Source organism: Uloborus diversus, chromosome 5, assembly GCF_026930045.1.
Source record: "Uloborus diversus isolate 005 chromosome 5, Udiv.v.3.1, whole genome shotgun sequence".
In the NCBI taxonomy this organism is placed as follows: Eukaryota; Metazoa; Arthropoda; class Arachnida; order Araneae; family Uloboridae; genus Uloborus; species Uloborus diversus.
The window spans coordinates 150,071,917-150,091,445 of record NC_072735.1 but is presented as its reverse complement, the minus strand read 5'-3'; the positions used below and the strand labels follow the sequence as shown (position 1 = coordinate 150,091,445).

The 19,529-nt window shown below is 34.2% G+C and overlaps 1 protein-coding gene across 3 annotated transcripts in view; it reads left to right on the top strand.

Moving 5' to 3' along the window:
• The window catches only part of LOC129222554 (uncharacterized), a 35,351-nt gene extending 19,985 nt beyond the window's left edge, over positions 1-15,366 (top strand). For all 3 annotated transcript variants that reach the window (XM_054857068.1, XM_054857067.1, XM_054857069.1), the window contains exons 3-6: positions 2,354-2,827; positions 6,073-6,202; positions 11,110-11,187; positions 13,950-15,366. In XM_054857068.1, the coding sequence (XP_054713043.1) occupies positions 2,354-2,827; positions 6,073-6,202; positions 11,110-11,187; positions 13,950-14,104 (837 nt within the window). In that variant the 3' untranslated portion in view covers positions 14,105-15,366. The remainder of the gene's footprint in view (positions 1-2,353; positions 2,828-6,072; positions 6,203-11,109; positions 11,188-13,949) is intronic.
• Positions 15,367-19,529: the final 4,163 nt, after the last annotated feature.

Here is a 19,529-nt window from a genome sequence, read left to right as displayed (position 1 = left end):
GCACAAAGTTAGTTTGTAGCATGGGGATGTGCACCTCGAAGCGATTTTTCGAAAAGTCGATGTGGTTCTTTTTCTATTCCAATTTTAAGAATAAAATTATCATAAGATGGACGAGTAAATTACGAAATTATCATAACGTGGAACTGTAACATGGGCACAAGCCAGTTGGTGAGAAAATTCACCATACGTTATTTGTAAATATACAGGCGAACCAAAAGACCTTTTACTTTGTTTATTACGGGCAAAGCCGTGCGGGTACCACTAGTCTTTAATAAACATAACTCAGTTCTTGAAAATCCTAAAGATAAAATATATCTCCACAAAGCATGTAACTCATAGTTTTGTTATAAAAATAACAATACAAAATGGAAGATGCTGGTTTTAATGTTATTGCAAGTGACTGTTGTTACAAAAATCTCGACATACAGGCAATAACAAAACTGCCATTTGAGGAGAATTAGGAGGAATGGGACGGCGGGGATGGAAAGAACAAATGCATTTATTTCGAAATAAAATGTGAAAATTATTTCTAGATTCTCCAGCAGATGTAGCAGGTTTAGACTAGGGCTGTCATTAAGAATTTTCGCAAAACCCTTGGGCTAATAAAAATCCCAAGGTCTAGGCAAAAACAGCAAGATCATATGACTAATAATAATTCTTAAAATATATTCACTTTTTTAAATAAACTAGCTACTAATGTAGCTGGTTAATTATTAATCTTGAAAACCATAAAGTAAAAGAAGATAATAAATACAAAAAACCATTTCTGAATTTTTTTTTTTTTTTTGAATAATTTCTTTTTAATTATTGTTGTAAAAATTGTCTGTCGCAAAAGCAAGGGGTGGGGCATTATTGTATTCATACAATTTTACAAATAGTACAAGGAAACCAAGGAAACAAGGAAATGACAGTCAGGGGTTGAAGAGGGTAGATTTTTTCCCCAAACGCAATCCTTTTAAATAGCCGCGGCTTGTTCATGAAGGACACCTCCATTCTACATTTCTTAGCCATATATAAAGGGTGTTTCGGTTAAAAGTTTCGAAACTTCTAAGAGTAAGGGGGCATCCTGACGACTCGAAATCATCTAGCAATGTGGGGTGGGAAATGCTTTCCTGAAGCGGTGATGTACGCGGAAGCATCATAAAGAAAAAAACCGTAAGTGAACAAAAGATCTCTGCTGAAAATACGAACATCTGCAGTCCTGGTTTTGACTTTTGCTCGATTTTGAACGCCCCCTTCCTACCTGCTAACTGTATTGAAATTTATATCTATTTTCATCTCAATCCATTACATTCAAAACGTCAAGCCATCGTAATATTAAAGTCAAATCAAGATGGACGCGAGTGAATTTGGATTTTTGTCGCAAAATATTTAAATAATAAGGTTAAACACCAGTAGTAGCAACTTCAAGTTTACTTATATACATTGAAGAAAGAAATGAACTATAATAATGTGTGAAATACACCGCCAGCTCAGTCATTTCTAGCCGAGGACTGCAGTTTCGTGCTTATTAGCACTCATCAGCCCGGCATAGGAAAGTGACCTGGAAATGACTGAGCTGGCGGTGTATTTCATGTATTTCTGCTTTAGCCCTGGCCAATGGGCGGTAATTTACTGAATATACCTTGCCTCGCGTTCAATCTTCGAGTTGAACCGAACCATTGCTTCGGTCACTCGTCTGGTCTGCTAATCCTGTATTAGCTACCAGTTTGTTTCGCACTCTTGGCTTCCTTAAACGGTTTTCCATCTCCAGCTCAGTCACTTTCCTATGCCGGGCTGATGAGTGCTAATAAGCACGAAACTGCAGTCATCGGCTGGAAATGACTGAGCTGGCGGTGTATTTCATGTATTTCTGCTTTAGCCCTGGCCAATGGGCGGTAATTTACTGAATATAATAATGTGATTTTTTTTTTTTTTTTTTTGTTGATACTTAACGTAACTATCATATTGAGTCAAATTTATTCATCAGTTATTTGAATTTAAAGTAAGTAACGTAAATACTTCGGATGGGAGAATGTCAGATGACCACTACTGAAATTTTTAGATTTTGGAGTGGCCACTAATGGATCAAATTTGAGGTTCGGGAAAAAAATGGTTAAAAAATTGACGTTCTGGCATTTTTAGATCATGGCACGATTAAGGAAGAGATGCTCTATAATACTCTCATTGAGTTTCAAGAGAGGTAATTATTATTGTAGACTTACAGTTTAAAAATATAGTTCGCTGTGGTCACTAGTAGTGTTTTAAACCGTGAAGTGGCCACTTATGAAACACTGGCCACTATTGGTTTTACTTTGCAATGATTTTGTTCTTTGGCTTGTTGTTGTTACATAATTCACTTTCGTTTTTACAGGTAACTCGTTCCTTCGTCACAAAAACAGTAGAAAAAACGGGTGGTGTACAAACCACGACAACGACCATCGAAGACGGTACGAGGGAGGACTTAGAAGCTGCCTTTAAAAAATTCGATTTCGACCCAAACAAATTCCACGCCGGTGGAACTAGCGTAACCAAAACAATCATTTACACGGATAGCTCGGGAAAGAAAGAAGTCCTAGAAGAAACTGTAGAAACATATGGGGATCCGGACAAAATCCAGCCATCTGAAACAGTGTGTAAAGAATTAGAAGACACTAAACCAAAAAAGTCTGCATTTAGCTTTTTTAAATCTCACGACAGCCCCGAAAAATCCAAATCCAACGCCGCAGCAGATAAAAAAGAACCTGCTGTAATAGTGAAACCTGGCAAGTTTGAAGAAGATTGCTTAAAATCACATAATGCCTACAGATCAAAGCATGGCGTGCCAGATTTAAAGCTCTCTAAAGAGGTTAGTGCTGTTAAAATGACATTTCTGTGTTCAAAATTACATTACTTTCAATTGTTCAACAAATATATTACTTTCAAGAGAGTGTCTAATAATTATATTCATTTCATCCTCATTTATGTGACAGCAAATGATCGAGTAACGCTGATGTCATCAACAATGAAACACGCGCCACAGCATTATAATCTGATAATATGTTTTGGTAATGTTTGACTTGCAGGGAAATGCTTTTTTTTTCGACAAGGCTGAACTGGATCCGGTAACTTAACTGTTTTACTGGTACAAATGACATTTTAGGAGAATGAAGAAACGTAAAAATGATCAGGAATGAACGCTATCTAACGGAGTTAAGGGTTAATCCTCAATCCACTGGAGTAGGGATAAAATTCAACTATCAAAATATCTCCAAACAGGCAATTGCTGCGTACAAATGTAGAAGCAAATTTTCACCCGTCATACCTTGACGGGCAATTTTCTAGTTTCTTTAATAATTGTCTTTTTTTTTAATTGTTCTTTAGCTAACTAAGTTCATTTTATTTTATAATACAGGTTTCAATCATGCATTACTAAGTTAAGAATTTCCCTCAGACCAAAAAAGGGACTAGAAGCTTTCAAATAGAAAGACACTTTAATTCAATTAAAAATACATTTTTTGATAGACGTTTTGTCATAGAAAAGGTGCTTTTTTTTTTTTCAAATTTTTGTTTTGCTAGACACATACAAAATCAAAGTATTTTTTGGTAGTAATTATTTTTTGAATAATGAAAAACTTCTAAACTACTTAGTTTTTAAAATGATGTTGAAAATATTCAGATTTATATCTTGATCAGATTCTAGTAGATAAGTAATTGAAACGAGCGTGGCGTCGATTGTATGAGTTATTACCCTTCGAAAAAAAGTTTGCTTTTATGATTATTGTTGAAACTTCTATGGGGCAAGGAGGGCACGAACTTGTGACCCAAGGGCCCTGGGTTTGATTCTAGCCACTCGAAGATCCACCGTCATCATTAATGGTGACTGGGGAACGTTAAATATGCTCGCGGTTACAAAGTCCTCCAAGTGAAACGACACCTCGTAGGGTGCTGGACCAGGGATAGCTCGGTTTCTGATCCGGATCAAAAAATTAGAGCATTCTTCTGGGTTCCATCCAACTGGTTAAACCACAAGTAGTATAGTTACGGAGGACCCTGGAGTGAAAAGCAAAGAAGCACTACTAATTCGGACAATATTCAATCATGAATGACTAAGCTTTAGAAAAAAAAATTTGGACTTGGTGAGCAAAAATGTATTTTAAATGAAAACAAAAAACTGGTGGCACAAAGTTGAAACCCCTATGTACTCAATATTGCGCCAGATGGAAAAACTATTAACCTTCTACAATGCCTATCTGGAATAATGTTAATATGTGCAAGTATTTTTTCACCCCCATATTAGAGCAATAATGGGAAAATTGTGTTTTAATGCCCCCCCTATGGGGGTTTTGCTCCCCATAACGGAGCAAAAACTACCCTATGTGTTATTCTGAGTTATAAGCTATATTATTATAAAGTTTTATTAAAATCCCCTCAGTGGTTTTTGCGCAAAAGAATAACGAACATCCTCACAAACTTTCGCATATATAATAGTAGTAAGATTTTAATGTGACATTAAATGGTCTTAATGGTCTGCTTTATGTATTTGTGGAAATTATTTAAATTTGAATGGAGCTTTTAATGAGAAGGGATTTACTTAGAAAATCATTTTACATATTAACACATTTTTCAAGTTAATTTTTTTTTTTCAATTTATTTAATAAGGGGTCACTCAAGCATTCTGTAAATATATTTTAGGTCATTTTGTACTCCCCCTCCCCTTCCGACTTGTGAGAAAAATTAAGCAAAAGCTACCCATCCCTCCCCCCGCCCCTCTTTTTTTTTTTTTTTTTGCTTGCATAAGATTTTATGACATTTTGTATGTCACAGAACGCTTTTCCCCCACTTTTGTTGATTTTTGTAACCCCTCCACTTTCGTCAGAGAAAATAAGCAACTATCAGTCTCCCTTTTTTGCTTTCATAATACTTGACCATTTGAGGTTAAGCATAAGGCAGTGTTTCCCAACTTTTCAGTGTTTGTGACCAAAACTTTAACTACAATTTTCACTCCGAAACCAAATCCAATGAGAACGAATTGACTATGTCCTTCCCTCCCTCATATTTGTATTCGAAATCGGTTTGCTCCCCCCTACTACCTCTACCCCCAATAACAGCAGAAGGACGATCATTAGTTTATGTTTCTCCCCTACGAACTTCAAAAAAAGTTGTACAGAACCACTTCTCACAGAAAATCTCCAAATCAAAATTAATCATGACTAAAAAGATAGCTATGAAGTAGTGATAGAACTCCCAATGTTAGCAACTTAGCTGTCGGTAACATAAGTTTAGGAAATGACTTATTGCACGAATAATAGACTTATTTTCGGTTAGAAATTAATTTAATATCCATTTCTGAATATTTTTTCTTCAAATATACTTTGGTGGAAGTAGAAAGCTTGATATTTGAGCAACTACAACTTTTTTTCGTCGACTTTCTATAGTTCTGCAGAATTGACAATTGGCAATTTAAAAACAAGATAGCAAAGAGAAAGATGTAGCATGTTTTGCGCCGAGTCCGTGCGATACATACAAGCTATTCACATTAGCCATTTCGAAAATTATGAAACTATTTTTATTTGTTACGAGTTGTATCTGCATGAAGATGCCCGTGCTAAGAAAAGAATTTGAAGGAAGACCCTTGAGTAAACTCCCCCCCCCCCCCCCGCCCTCTGATGTAGAATAATCATTTTCTTTATCTAAAATGCGTACAAATTCTTTAAAAACCTAATAAAATACTTTGCAATTTAAAATATTTCTTCAAATGAAAAATATATTCTATTACATAAACAGTTGCTTTGAAATGTAGATTAAAATCATAACATCATGGCTTTAATATACGATACAGAATAACACGAGATCATATTTTTATATATTACAAGTTGATTTTGAACACAGTAGTATCACTTATATAACGAATAAATACCTTTATGCTTGAAAATTAAATTAATGAATTACCAACGTTTTTCTGTTACGTCATTTAAGTCAACTAAGGTCCAAAAAGACCTTAACGCATGCAAGAAGTAAAAGTTTACCCTGTGCGGTAAGGATAATTGATAAAATTAATGATATGTCATTCCATTAACTTTTAAGCTAATGAAGTATAATTTCTAAATGTAGATTTGCTCTTACGCAAAAGAATGGGCTGATCACTTGGCAGCTACGGATGGCTTTAAACATCGGACAGAAAAACAATACGGCGAGAACATTTTCATGAAGTGGAGTTCAGATCCAAATCACATGGTATCAGGTAAGTAAATACTGAACTAAAGTAACCAAAACACATGCAGCTGACAATAGCTATGAATATTCAGGTCAGAATACTCAACAAAAATCGGTAAATTTTTTAACCAATTTATTTTTATGCGGTAGTAAATATTTTAGTTTTTTTTTTTTTTTTTTTTTTGCTTTCTGAAGATGTTTAAAAGTTTACTTTAAGCTAATGGTAATATTTAGGGGCTTTCCCGCAATTTTCACAGGGTCAAACTTTTATTTTGGGGAGCTCTGGACGGGGCGGATACAGACTACCATTTTAGAAGGGTCATGCCTAAGAATGACCCCCCCCCCCCCTCCCCATGAACGAAACCTCAGTTACAGGCACGAAAAATTTCAGAAACTGCTTGGATGTCGATAAAAATTACCAAATCGGCCAGGAATAAGGCCCCATATAGGCATAACCGTTGCAAATTAATTTCATGAGCTATGAAAAGAAGTAGTGTTTCAAATATAATTGGTTTATCTAATCTAATATATAAAAATCTCCTGTCACGGTGTTAGTGTTTGAACTCCTCCGAAACGGCTCGACCTATTTTTATACGTATTTGGTAGGTATGAGAATAGGACATAAAGTATATTTTATATCGCTAAGTAATCAGGGTGTCCCTATCCAGAATTTATTTTTTAAAATCATTGTAGAAGCTATTGTTGAAAATCATTGTAGAAGCTATTGTTGAAAATCATTGTAAAAACCATTGTTGAAAATCATTGAAAAAACCATTGTTGAAAATCATTGAAAAAACCATTGTTGAAAATCATCATAAAAGCCTTGCTTATATTAATTAAACATTTCATTTGTAGACAAACCGAAAATGGACGCACTTTTTTTTTTAACTTAATGTTTAAAAATATCATGTCACGGTGTTTGTGTTGGAACTCCTCTCAAACGGCTCGACCGATTTTTATGAAATTTTTGGTAGGTATAAGAATAGTTCGTAAAGTATATTTCATACCGGTAGGTAGTTAGGGTGTATCTATTCAAAATTGTGTTGGCTACCAAATGTCGAAATGACAGCTGGTAAAACAGTGACCAGTAAAACCCTCAGTTATTTAAAATTTTTATTTGTTGCCATTTTCTATTTGTTAAGAAAACAACTGTTTGTAATTAATCTAAGCAAGGCTTTTACAATGATTTTCAATTTCAATCTTTGGGAAATTCACGACTAAAAAATAGGAGAATGCGGGTAGGAGGATAAAGATTTGCGGATGAAAAAAAAAAAAAATACGAAAAAAGAGTCAATATAAGAAAAAGAGGACAAAGCTGGATAGAGACATCGTAATTGAATCCCTGGCAGATTTTGGCAAGACAAAGCGGAATCTTTTTTTTTTTTTGGATGCACTCCTGGTGGACAAACAAAAATTTATCAGGTCTATAAATGCCATCCTGCAATCGGCAATTTAGCGTAAAATTAAATTTCGTGGGGGACTGACCCCCCCCCCCCCATCACTCCGGATAAGGATGCAGAAGCTATAAAACCCCTTCCTTCATGAAAATCTGGACACGGGCCTGCCGGTTGAACATCTCAGAAATCTGGCAAACAACTTATACTACAAGCAAATCTTGTTTTGCAAAACTCCCGTGTTATTGAAAAAAATGTGAAGTTAGGTGTGTGATGATTTGGCTAAGATTCTAATTCGAACAATAATGTAAAAGATAAAATGATTCTTATGAAAAGAAATTCATTTTTTATGATTGTTGATACATCTAATAAGTGTTGGTGCTGCTTGATCTGAAAAGAATTGCGTATCAACAAATAAGATCTCGTTCTAAAAATGAATACGATATGATCCCCCCCCCCCACACACACAAGCATAAAATTTAATTTGATCTTCAAGACCACAAGAACCATTGTTAACACAGAAATAAGTTTATAAGTAAATCCCTACTAAGGAGTCGATTTCAATTTAGTTAAAATAAAGGCAATATGTTTGGGTAAAAAGTTCCAGTATTTTGAACATGTATATTTTATCTAAAATGAATACATCTCACTAATATGGAGTTGTAAAATCTTTTTCAGTAATAACGTGCACAAACAATGTCTTAAAATAAAGGGCTCGGAGCTGAAATGTGACAAGCCACAAGGAGTGACTTTTCGATTAAAATTTTTGTTTCTCATAACTAATATTGAAATAAACATGACAATGGGTTACGGCATTTGAAGAAAAACATATCTGGTTTAAGTATTGCAGAATATAGAATGTATAATACCTTTGAAAAATTCTATAAATATGTTTTATAAGTTGGAGATTGGCCTACTGAAAATTCACATCATGTGGCATATCATCATTCTGGCCCCGAGCCCTTCAAACATACTTATACGTTTTCACCTCATTTCCATGAATCTGTTAAGATTTTCGAAACTTTTAACTCAAATAAAATAAGTTTGAAATGACTTACCTTTTACTTCACGGCGCAGGGCTATCATATGCAAACTAACAACGCCTGGATTAGAAATGTCATTAGGATTCACTTCAATGACGACTCTTTAAGAAATCGGGATATGGTTCACTACTTTCGTTCAATTATATTAGTTGAATAAAAGTCAATGACGAACAGAACTAACACATTTAAATCCTATTCAATGAACAATGTTCTTGCTTTCCAAAATTTGGGAACTATTCACTTCAAAAATCTCGTCTTTGTAAATAAATTCAGATTGCATTTTACAAACAGCTTCCACAACTCTAACAATGGAACTAACTTTCAATATAGCAGGTAGATCTTGAGCCGTGACTTTGTTCACAGAAGTAATCCAACCATGATGTTCAGCTAAGTTAGTGTCTTGTTGACAATCTCACAGTTTTAGCAAGTTTTCGTGGCAAATTCAATTTTCTAATGTGTTTTCTTTCATAAAAAGTTAATGATTTTTTGTTAAAAAGTTTTTATGTGGCATGGTGTATCAAAGAAGAAGTTCGCAATCACTAACGTATAGTTTACTGCAAATTACTTGTTCTTTGGTTGTTGGCACTAAAGCAAGTGAACTTATGAAGTTTCAAACTACTTAACTTCAATTAAGTTTCCATTCCAAGAACAACACATTAAGAAACCTTATTTTCTTTTAGCTATGTGTTGGCAATTCATGCTACACGTTCTTAAAGGATAAAAATCTGTTCATGAATACAAAGCATAAGTTCTTTGGTTTGAAATCAATATTTTACTTTTATGTGGCTGCCATTCATTTATAGGTGTATTTATCAAAAATAGTCAATATGAATTCAAAATTCATAGAATTAAAAAATAATAATAAATCTTACGTTTAACAGCAAGCATACTGTTAACAGAATCTTCCGAGTTGAATTTTAATACGTTGCCATTCGGAAGGGAGGAATCTTTTTCAAAAAGTATGCTGTTTTCAAACCAGTTGTTACCTTTTTTTTTCCTTTTTTAGTTAAACCCATAGCTTATCGTATTCCGCTCAGAAGAGGATATCACAATTCAGATTAAACATCACAGAGAAAAAAATTACATTCAGGGCTTCAGCAGAAATTTAACCGTCATCTCCTATATTGCACGCAGGCAGATGCTGGAACAGATGGCGCCTTTCCTCTCAATCCATAAGCCTCTATCTACAGCATTTCTGAATCTGGGCCGTGGTAGCCTGATCGGTAGGGCATTGGACTCGGGGCCGGAGGGGCTCGGGTTCGATCCCAGCTGGTCGAAGACCCACCGTCGTCATTAAAGGGGACTGGGCGACGTTAAATATGCTCGTGGTCTCAATGTCCTCCAAGTGAAACGATACCTCTGGGGGTGCTAGTACCAGGTAGCTATTAGCTCTTGGACTAGTTCTAAATTCTCATTAACTGTTCGATCCGGTGATGGTGCTGCCATCTATCGGTATATAAAATAATGGAGGCAAGGCACTAGTATGCAGACCTCGACATAAATACAGTTGTAGTCAGTTGTGACTCTTGAATAGAAAAATAGAATAGAAAATTTCTGAATCTTTATTCTCGCAACTTATTATTTTTTCAATGTGTTTGGGATGGTCATGCCATATTTTAGTGCTTTTTTTAAAGGTATATTATAATGGAATTGCCCAATGAAATTTTGTCGCAATTTTTGAACTTACCAATTTAAGCTAATTTCGATAACTTTTGGAAATGAAGAAGGGGGGGGGGGTGAGCTGAAGCGATTTCAAGCGCAGCCTCCCTTTTCCTTTCTTCGTGGTTTCAAAGTCTCCAAACTTCCGTTAATTATTTTAGACATTTGCCCATCGTTTTTGATCTGACAGCACTAATCAATAAACTGGCTAAAAGCAAAAAAAAAATACTTTTTGGAGATATTAACACTGACTTAATACCATGAGATAGTTTTTTAGCGGTAAGAAATAAACACTAAAGTCGCTTCGTAATTTTTTAAATAAATGGACGTTAAATCTTCGTACTTAAAGCATGAGCGAGAAATTTACAAAGCATTATTTTTGCACCTCGGGTAAGCAGCAAGAAGACGGAATTTAAACCGAGCGATGCATTTTTTTCTTTTTAAATGTAAGCAAATGAAACCTTAAAAGAATTCTAACTAAAAAATTAAAATATATCTGCCAGATTTCCGTTGAACTAGACTCTAAACACTGGCAATGCTAATAAATACGAACTGAATTTGTTTGCTAAACCTGTCGGGAAAGTGTTAATTTTTCTATTTTAAGATAAGAGTTATTTTTCTATTTTCCTTCTTATTTTTCTATTTTCCTTCTTATTTTCCTATTTTCCTTCTCATTTTCCTGTTGGTTACTTTTTGCATCTGATACGCAAAGATAGGATATCGCCTTTTTTATGCTGCAAATTAAAACTCATTAATATACTATTATATGTTATTAGTTTATATTTCATAATTTCCATTATTTTAACAATTTCAGTTACTTTCGTATTTAATATTGTTAGGAAATGAAGCTGTAGATAGTTGGTACAGCGAAATCAAAGACCACACTTTCGGAAAAGAGCCCAAAAGTCTAAAATCGGGTAAGAAAAGTTTTCTTAAAGTAAATACACTGGTAAAATATTATAGTAATACTAGTATAACGGCATCAATAATAATTTTCATTATATTTGTTTTCCTATCCTAATTTTATGTTAGTAATATAATCGAATGTGTAGCTTTCGTGACTTCACTCAGATAACGTAAAAGGAGATAAGCATTATGTGACAAAAGAGTAACAGTAAACAAAATTTAGATAAATGTTACCTATGAATAAATAATGCATGAAATTTATAAAGCTTTGTAAGCTAAATGGTTAGATAAATTTAAGCTCGTTTTTTAATACAAAAGTCCGAATTATAATTGAAAACTAGAGCTCATTCAATGATGAGGACAGCTGGTTGACGTTGTGTTGCCTACATTAAGTTTGTAGTTTGATTAAGTACATAAATTCTGTACCTCAGAGCCAGACTGACGTGAGTCCAAAAACTGCGATTTTCATTTTTTAGTGCATTATATGTAGAATCATATTCCGCATCGAGCCTTGTGAACGTATTTTTTTTTTTTTTTTTTAATCCTTTGTAATTATTTACTTGCGTTAAAAAAGCGCGCGTCCAATCTTTTGCATGAGCCAATAACCTTTTCTCCTCTGTCTTGTAAAGTCGCGATTATGTGACTTGCGAGGTATCTGGCTCTGAGGTACGGAATTGAGACGAGCAGCAGATGATCTGTATATAACGCGGAAGTCGAAAGTGAAACTCAAGACGACAGCAAGAATCGAACTGTTTAACAAAAATATGCGTACCATGGGCGATGTAGATCGGCCACTACACTCAGATCCAAAATTAAGGTCACAAACATAAAATCTGCAAAAATTGAAAAACTATTCACTGTGTTGCCACGAAATTTGGCAAAGAGGTATATTACAATGAGAGAAAGGAAGTACTGTCCAACCATGGATTGTATGGAATTGGCAAACGTCCAGTTAAGGCGAGTCTATCTGAATGAGGGAGAAAAACAGAAATTTTATGTACGTCTTCGGCTCATTTGAATGAGATTTTACTTAATTTAGAGGATAGACAGTAGAAACACAACAACATGGAAAAGATTTTAATTGGGAATTAAGAAACATGCTATATCAAAACGTGTTAGATTTTGAATCAGAGATAAAGCATTTATCTGAGGGAAAAGCTTGTCTAATATGGAGTGTGACCACTGTGCACTACTATACAAGCTTCACAACGAGCTTTCATACTGTTTATGAGGGTGTCAATCAATGCTCGAGGGAATAAAGATCATTCTTCCAAAAGCGCGGCTTTTAATCCTTGGAAGGTATTAGGAGGGTGTCACACTGTTCAAGGGCGTTTCCTAGACCATCCCAAACATGTTCAATAGGATTGAGATCCGGAGAAATCTCGTGGACTGTCCATATGTAGGGCATTCACTTCTTCAACGTGTTTGTGACCTTAATTTTGTACATGAGTGTACTAAAATGTGGTAGATTGGTGACAAGAAATCGTGAATCGCGTGAAATGTCTTCTCATTACGATCTTTTTAAGAAGAGAACGTAGTGATATGGTAACTAAATATGAAGGATGGTGGGAAAAACATTGGTTGTGAATCCAAGATCCTCATGACGTGCTTAACCTCATAATGTGCTTCATGACGGAGCATGTCGTCGTATAAAATCTTGCTTGCGACAGGTTTTGTCTGATCTGATCAGTTTTTCACGTGCAGCGAATTTGAAAGAACGGAGAAGGATTAAGGTTCCAATTAAATTTCAAGTGCACCATGAATAAAAGAAACTATGTCGCAGACTTCAGCGAAGAAAAGGATGGTAAGATCTAAGATGGATGCAGAGGATCTAGAGTAGCTTAAAATTTCTGTACTGACCACTGGTTGTAAGAAACTATGTCACAGACTTCAGCGGAAGAAAAGGATGGTAAGTTCTAAGATGGGTGCAGAAGGCCTAGAGAAGCTTAAAATTTGTGTACTGACCACTGGCAGAGAATTTGAAAGAACGGAGAAAAGATTAAGGTTCCAATTTAATTTCAAGTGCACCATGAATAGAAGAAACTATGCCGCAGACTTCAGCGGAAGAAAAGGATGGTAAGTTCTATGATGGGTGCTGAGTAGCTTGAAATTTCTGTACTGACCACTGGTTTAACGTAAGAATCCATTAAAATATTAATACAAATGTTCAAGAAGTTGCAAATGGTCGTCGAAGAAAATTTGCAACAACAGGTGCCAACTATGGGAAATTGCAAAAAAAAAGAAAGAAAGAATCGATACTAGTTCATAAGAAACGTTGCTTGGCAGATTCGTGAAGCAATCGGATGTCAAGTGCCACGATTTAATGTGGTTTCTTGTTATTTCTCCTTCCAGATTTTTTTTCCACACAATAAGAGACAAGTTTACTAGTCAATTATTTACATAAATTTTAACGACAATTATGCTTTAATGTATAGTGAAATCCGGTTACAACAAACTTCAAGGGATCGAAACTTTTGTTCGTTTTAACGAGAATTTCGTTGTAATCTAATTCTAGCAATATATTGCAAATTAAAATGGAACTGTGAATTTACTTTATTTCGTTGCAGTTTTATTCGTTGTAACGGGATTTCACTATATATGTTTATTTGAAGTTCATATGCAAGTTTATTATAACGGGGACTTGACTCAAACACTGAAACTATTTAAACAAAAAAAATCTGAGTAATGTAATTTAAAGGTAAGTTTCAAAAAATTACGCAGTATGATATTTTCTTGGTTGTTTTACTAGCAGTTATATATATTTTTCTTTTAGGCCACTTTACACAAGTAATATGGAAAGCAAGTAAACAAATGGGCGTGGCGTGGGCCAAGAGTAAAACCGGAAAAATTCTTGTTGTGGCCAACTATGATCCTCCAGGAAATTTCGTTGGAAAGTTTTCAGATAATGTTCCACCTCCAAAAAAATAACATTTCGAACCTAATTTTTCAAACTCTCTTCCAGTATTGTTTTTTAAACATATACAGTATTATTTTAAACTTTAGATTCCCAATGTATAGTGTAATGTGTCATAAAATAATACTTGGTAAACTATACATTGAATTAGAGAGTGCATTTTATGTCTTCAATATTTAACCTTTTACGACCCGACGAGCTTTAACTCCGAGTTCCATACAGCAAAACGATAAAGGGAAACTGTATTTGGAGAAATTAAGAATTTTTTTTGTCCAAACTGAAAATTCAAGAAAAAAAAACAATAAAATTGTGTTTCATAACTTTCATATAAGGTGCTTCTCGTGCAGCAAAAAATGTAACAAGAAAATTTCAAACTCTTTTTCTAAATCTGGAGAAATTCGGGTCATAAAGGGTTTAAAGATTTACTTATTTCATTTCAGGAGACAATTAGGACTCTATGTAAATAAGACATGGTTTTTTTTCTTTCTTTTTTAAAATTTTTATTAAGAAATTTACTGTAATTCATTTAACATTCCATGCTATTTTACGAAATTATGCAGCAAAGGCGCATGAAGCAGACCATATCGTCGCCTCAGAGCAGCAGTAAGATATCTTAGTGTTATGTCTGCGATTAGATATCTTAGTATTGCTTTGAGGCGACGATATATTCCCAGACGATGTAAGGCAATGGGTAACAATAAAACAGCAGTAGAGCTCCAATTATCCGAATCAACTGGGACCGAATCCCATTCGGGTATTCAAAAACCCGGACAGTAGGATTTTTCTCCAAAATAGGTCTATTTTAATTATGTGATGAGTGCATATGTTGAAAATGGGAGAGAAAAACTATTTTTTAAGGAAAGAGAGCTTTTGATTAACCAAATGAAAAGGCAACACGTTTAAATGTTAAGAGTACTTACAAGTTCTTACCTACAGTAATTGTATGTAGGTACAATTTCCTACTTTCAGTATGTAGGTACAAGTTCCTACTTACAGTAAGTGTATGTAAGTACAAGTTCCTACTTACAGTATGCAGGTACAATTTCCTAATTACAGTATGTAGGTACAAGTTCCTACTTACAGTATGCAGGTACAATTTCCTACTTACAGTATGTAGGTACAAGTTCCTACTTACAGTATGTAGGTACAATTTCCTACTTACAGTATGTCGGTACAAGTTCCTAGTACAGTGTGTAGGTATCGTACTTTAATTGAAAGTCATTGCTTGATGAATACCTCGGTCAAAGTAAAATGTTTGACTAGTTTTGCGGAGGGTTAGCGAGTAGACGGAATCATTATTACTTCCTTTTACAAAAAAGGAAGTATTGTATTCGCGAAAAAATTTTCACTCAAAAATCGCCCTTAATTTCCATTTTGCTCACCCCCAAATGAATGTTGAGTTTTTTTTTCGATTCGACCACATGCGGAAAAGTGCCTAAGAATGTATAGACACGCGAAATATCCATTTTGACCATCACCGAGGTAATTACAACGACTTTTCTCGTGACGTCTGTATGTATGTGCGTATGTGTGTATGTGCGTATGTGCGTATGTGCGTATGTGCGTATGTATCTCGCATAACTCAAAAATGGTATGTCCTAGAAAGTTGAAATTTGGTACATAGACTCGTAGTGGGGTCTAGTTGTGCACCTCCCCTTTTGGTTGCTTTCGGATGTTCCTAAGGGGGTCTTTTGCACCTTTTTGGGGGGAAATCATTGTTAATTTCGATGTAAACTCAAGTGGCGTTATAATTTGTCGGACACTTGGCGATATATCGCCAGTCTTTTGGTCGCCAAGTTTTGTCGCCAACTTGGCGACAAATTTGGCGGAGTTTTTTTTTTTTTTTTTTTGGTTTCAATTTGGCCATTGTTGGTGATATTTAGAGAATAAATATTGAATCACATTAAAATAGCGAATAATGGGGAAATGACATTAAATTGGAGTAAAAGGAAGTCATGTGATGCATACATCAGCTCGTTTTGCGAATCGCAATATGTGTTTCCGCGTATTTTTTCTTTCTTTTTTTCTAAAACTATGAAAGCGATTTGGATAATCAGCGATTCAGATAGTAGAAGTTCGGATAATTGGAGTTATACTGCACTTAATTAATGACCGTTCTCGGAAATATAATGCTCACCTTCAAGGATTCTTCAATCGCATGACCAGTTTCGTCATTTACGATTGCCACTTTCGACGATTCTTCGATTGCAGGGTAAATTTCGTCATTAACGATTGCCGTTTTCGACGATTTTTCGATTATAAGGCAAATTTCGTCATTTACGATTGCCACTTCCGAGAACTCTTCGATTGCGAGGCAAATTTCGTCATTTATGACATTTGTTTCCTCGCTGTATGAAAACCTCATGCTCAAATCTCGCGAAATTTTCGGCAATGTAATGAAACGTTTACTCGGTTCAATTTCCGCAAAGCAGTTTCGTCAAACACGATAAAATTTCGTAAGATTTGAGCATGCGTTTTTGAGAGTGAGATAAGGTATATTTTGTTGATATTTCATTTTATATGCAAGGATAAAATTAAGATTTCATTGCATCAATGTACACTCGAATCAGAACTTCTGTATGATATGATTGTTGAGTTAATTTGCTTAGTTCAATATGCATTTATTTTCCATCCAACTTGTGTTTCTTATTGTACTTCAATGTATAAAATTTCCTACACTTTCATAATCATATAGGACTTTTCTGCGAAATAAATAGGTGTTTATAGAAAATGTTAAAACTGTTTTACTGCATAAAGTTTCACAAGAAACTGCCTTAACAAAGTGCTTAATTTACATACGTTTTGTAAACGCATCTGTCTGTACTAAACTTGAAAACAATATTTTGCTCTTATAAAATGTTTGATGTTTCGTATTAATAATATATCGTCCAATAATCCGGCCTGACCTTAAAAGCAGTTTTTCACTCATTTAGATTGCTGTCAGTGTTCTAGTACCAACAGTCTGCTAATAAATTACTGCAAAAATTTTATCAATTCTAGTGCTAATTTACAAGCACATGTTATGTAAGTAGAACAAACAAGGAAGTGTAATAATGCACAATACTTCATTTAAATGTGAAATGTTTTTACAGAATACGTACTTTGATAACCAAAAAACGTAAAAGTATATTAAAGTGAAAATTGTGTCCTATAAATTGACAATAACATTTATGCTTCAACTACAAGAAAAGAAAAGCCAACGTCGTAAGGCAACAAGCAAACAATCTTTTTTCGTAAAATTTGTGACATTTTATTAGCTCTGATTGCAACACGCCCCCGTAATATTAGTACAGTGAAACCTCGATTTTACGTCTCTCGAATCCACGTTTTACCAGCATTTTACGTTTTTTTCATCAGGTCCTAGTTTTTTCCGTATAACAACAATGCTAAATTAACCCGGATCATAAGTTTGTTACTCATGGAATTTCCTGCATTTTGCGTTTTCCCTGAAAAATAAAAAGGAGAGAAAAATTTTCTAAAAAAAGCAATATTTTCCTTTTGCGCTTTTTCAATGCTAATCCACGCTATTGAAAGTTGATTATGGAAACAGAAATGTAATCCACATTCCTCTGATTTCGTCTAGTCAAGGGATTTCAATCCTCCTGGGAGATTCTGCATTCTCTTTGAACTCAATGATTAAAAAACAATCCACTATTATAGACTACTTTTAACCAATAGACCAGGATTCGTAACTAAATGTGTTAAAATCAGTGGTTGGAAAAAACTACATTTTTTTTGTAGCGAACTACAACTACAACTACTTTGTTACAAATGTAGTTAACTACAGCTACAACTACTTTTTTCAAAATGTAGTAACTACAAACTACTTTTGAAATGTAGTCGCTACTTCGCTACTTTTCAAAAAATAAGCAAATAAAAAGCATACACAATAGGCTGTCCCTGAAAAAATGAAAGTCAATTTTTCAAGTCGCATAAACTCTTGTATTTTTCCTCTTGTGTCAATACAATCGTGAAAAAAAGTTTCATGTAATTTGCACAAGGGCAACCCGTGCCGACTTGCACAAAAAAAAAAAAAAAAAAAACGTTTTTTAGAAACTCAAAATTTCTGTTGGGAAACGTTGCCCCTGTACCCAACACCCCACATGTACCACAAGAACATTTATTCAAATTAAAAAACGTTTAGATATGCCACACTTGACCGAAAATTTATAATTTTATTTAAAAAATTGATTTTTTTTTCAGTTATCTTTTAAAAAATTACATATAAATTTAAATAGAATATCAAGTTCAAAAAATTAATAACGAACACATTTACAGATCAACAATTACAAACGAATAATAAAAAAAATAATATATTTTAAATGAAAAATTTAATTCAACCTGGAAAAAAACCAGATCTTTGAGTACTATGTGGGAGACTTAAAAATTTCAGGAAAACAAACATTTCTATTTAACGCCAATTACCTACTTTTCTACTTTACTGTTTATATTTTTCAGCTTAATAATTTCGTAAAATCTTACATTTCTGAAAATATGTATCAAAAACTTAATTTTTTGAAGAAAATTATAAATGTTAGGCACGTGTGAGATATCTAAATGGTTTTTAATTTGAATAAATGTTTTTGTGGTGCATATGTGGGTATAGGAGCAACGTTTTATCAACAGAAATTTTGAGTTTCTAAAAAAACATTTTATTTCATTTTGGCCTTGCATTACACAAGTGCTGATTCACTCACAGACATAATCGGCACTTGCTGCCGTTGTTCAAATTATATGAGTTTTTTTGGATGTAAAAGGATAAAATATAAGAGAGTGTGCGACTTGAAAAACCAACTTTCGATTTTTGGGGAGGGGGGGGGGGATCGTGATACACACACATACACACCGTAAGAAAATTGAACAAAAAAGATTGATAAAATAGCTCATCAGAAGACATTAAGAAAAATGTCCGTTATACTCTCACACACTGTAATGCTCGTATTAATTGTAAGTCCTCCAGAACAGTTCAATTTCATCCTTTTCTATAATATTTTAAGTAGCTTCTTTTTATTTGGTGAATACTGTCAAAAATTTAAGCCTCGCTAAAATATTTTTGTTTTTTAATCTTCGGTCAGTTCATATAAAATTCACCAAATTTTCAACTCGCGAAATCACCGATATCTTTATTTTCGCGAAAATGAGTTCTTTTTGCAATATGAATATTGGTGAAATATAAAAATTACAACGGCAAAAAAACTAATGGCGTCAAACAGATAGAACGTATGGCGTCAAAATGAAATGCCTGAGGTCATCTCGTATTTTTATGAGTCTTATTTCTCATTGCATCCGCTGATGTACTTGTGTAAAATTTAAGCCAATCAAATTCGTTTGAACCTTTTTTTTTTTTTTGTTTTCAGTTTATTTAAAAGTAGTTTCCAGAAATCGCTGCAAACTACTATTTTTTTGTAGTTAACTACTCACTACACTACTTTTTTAAAG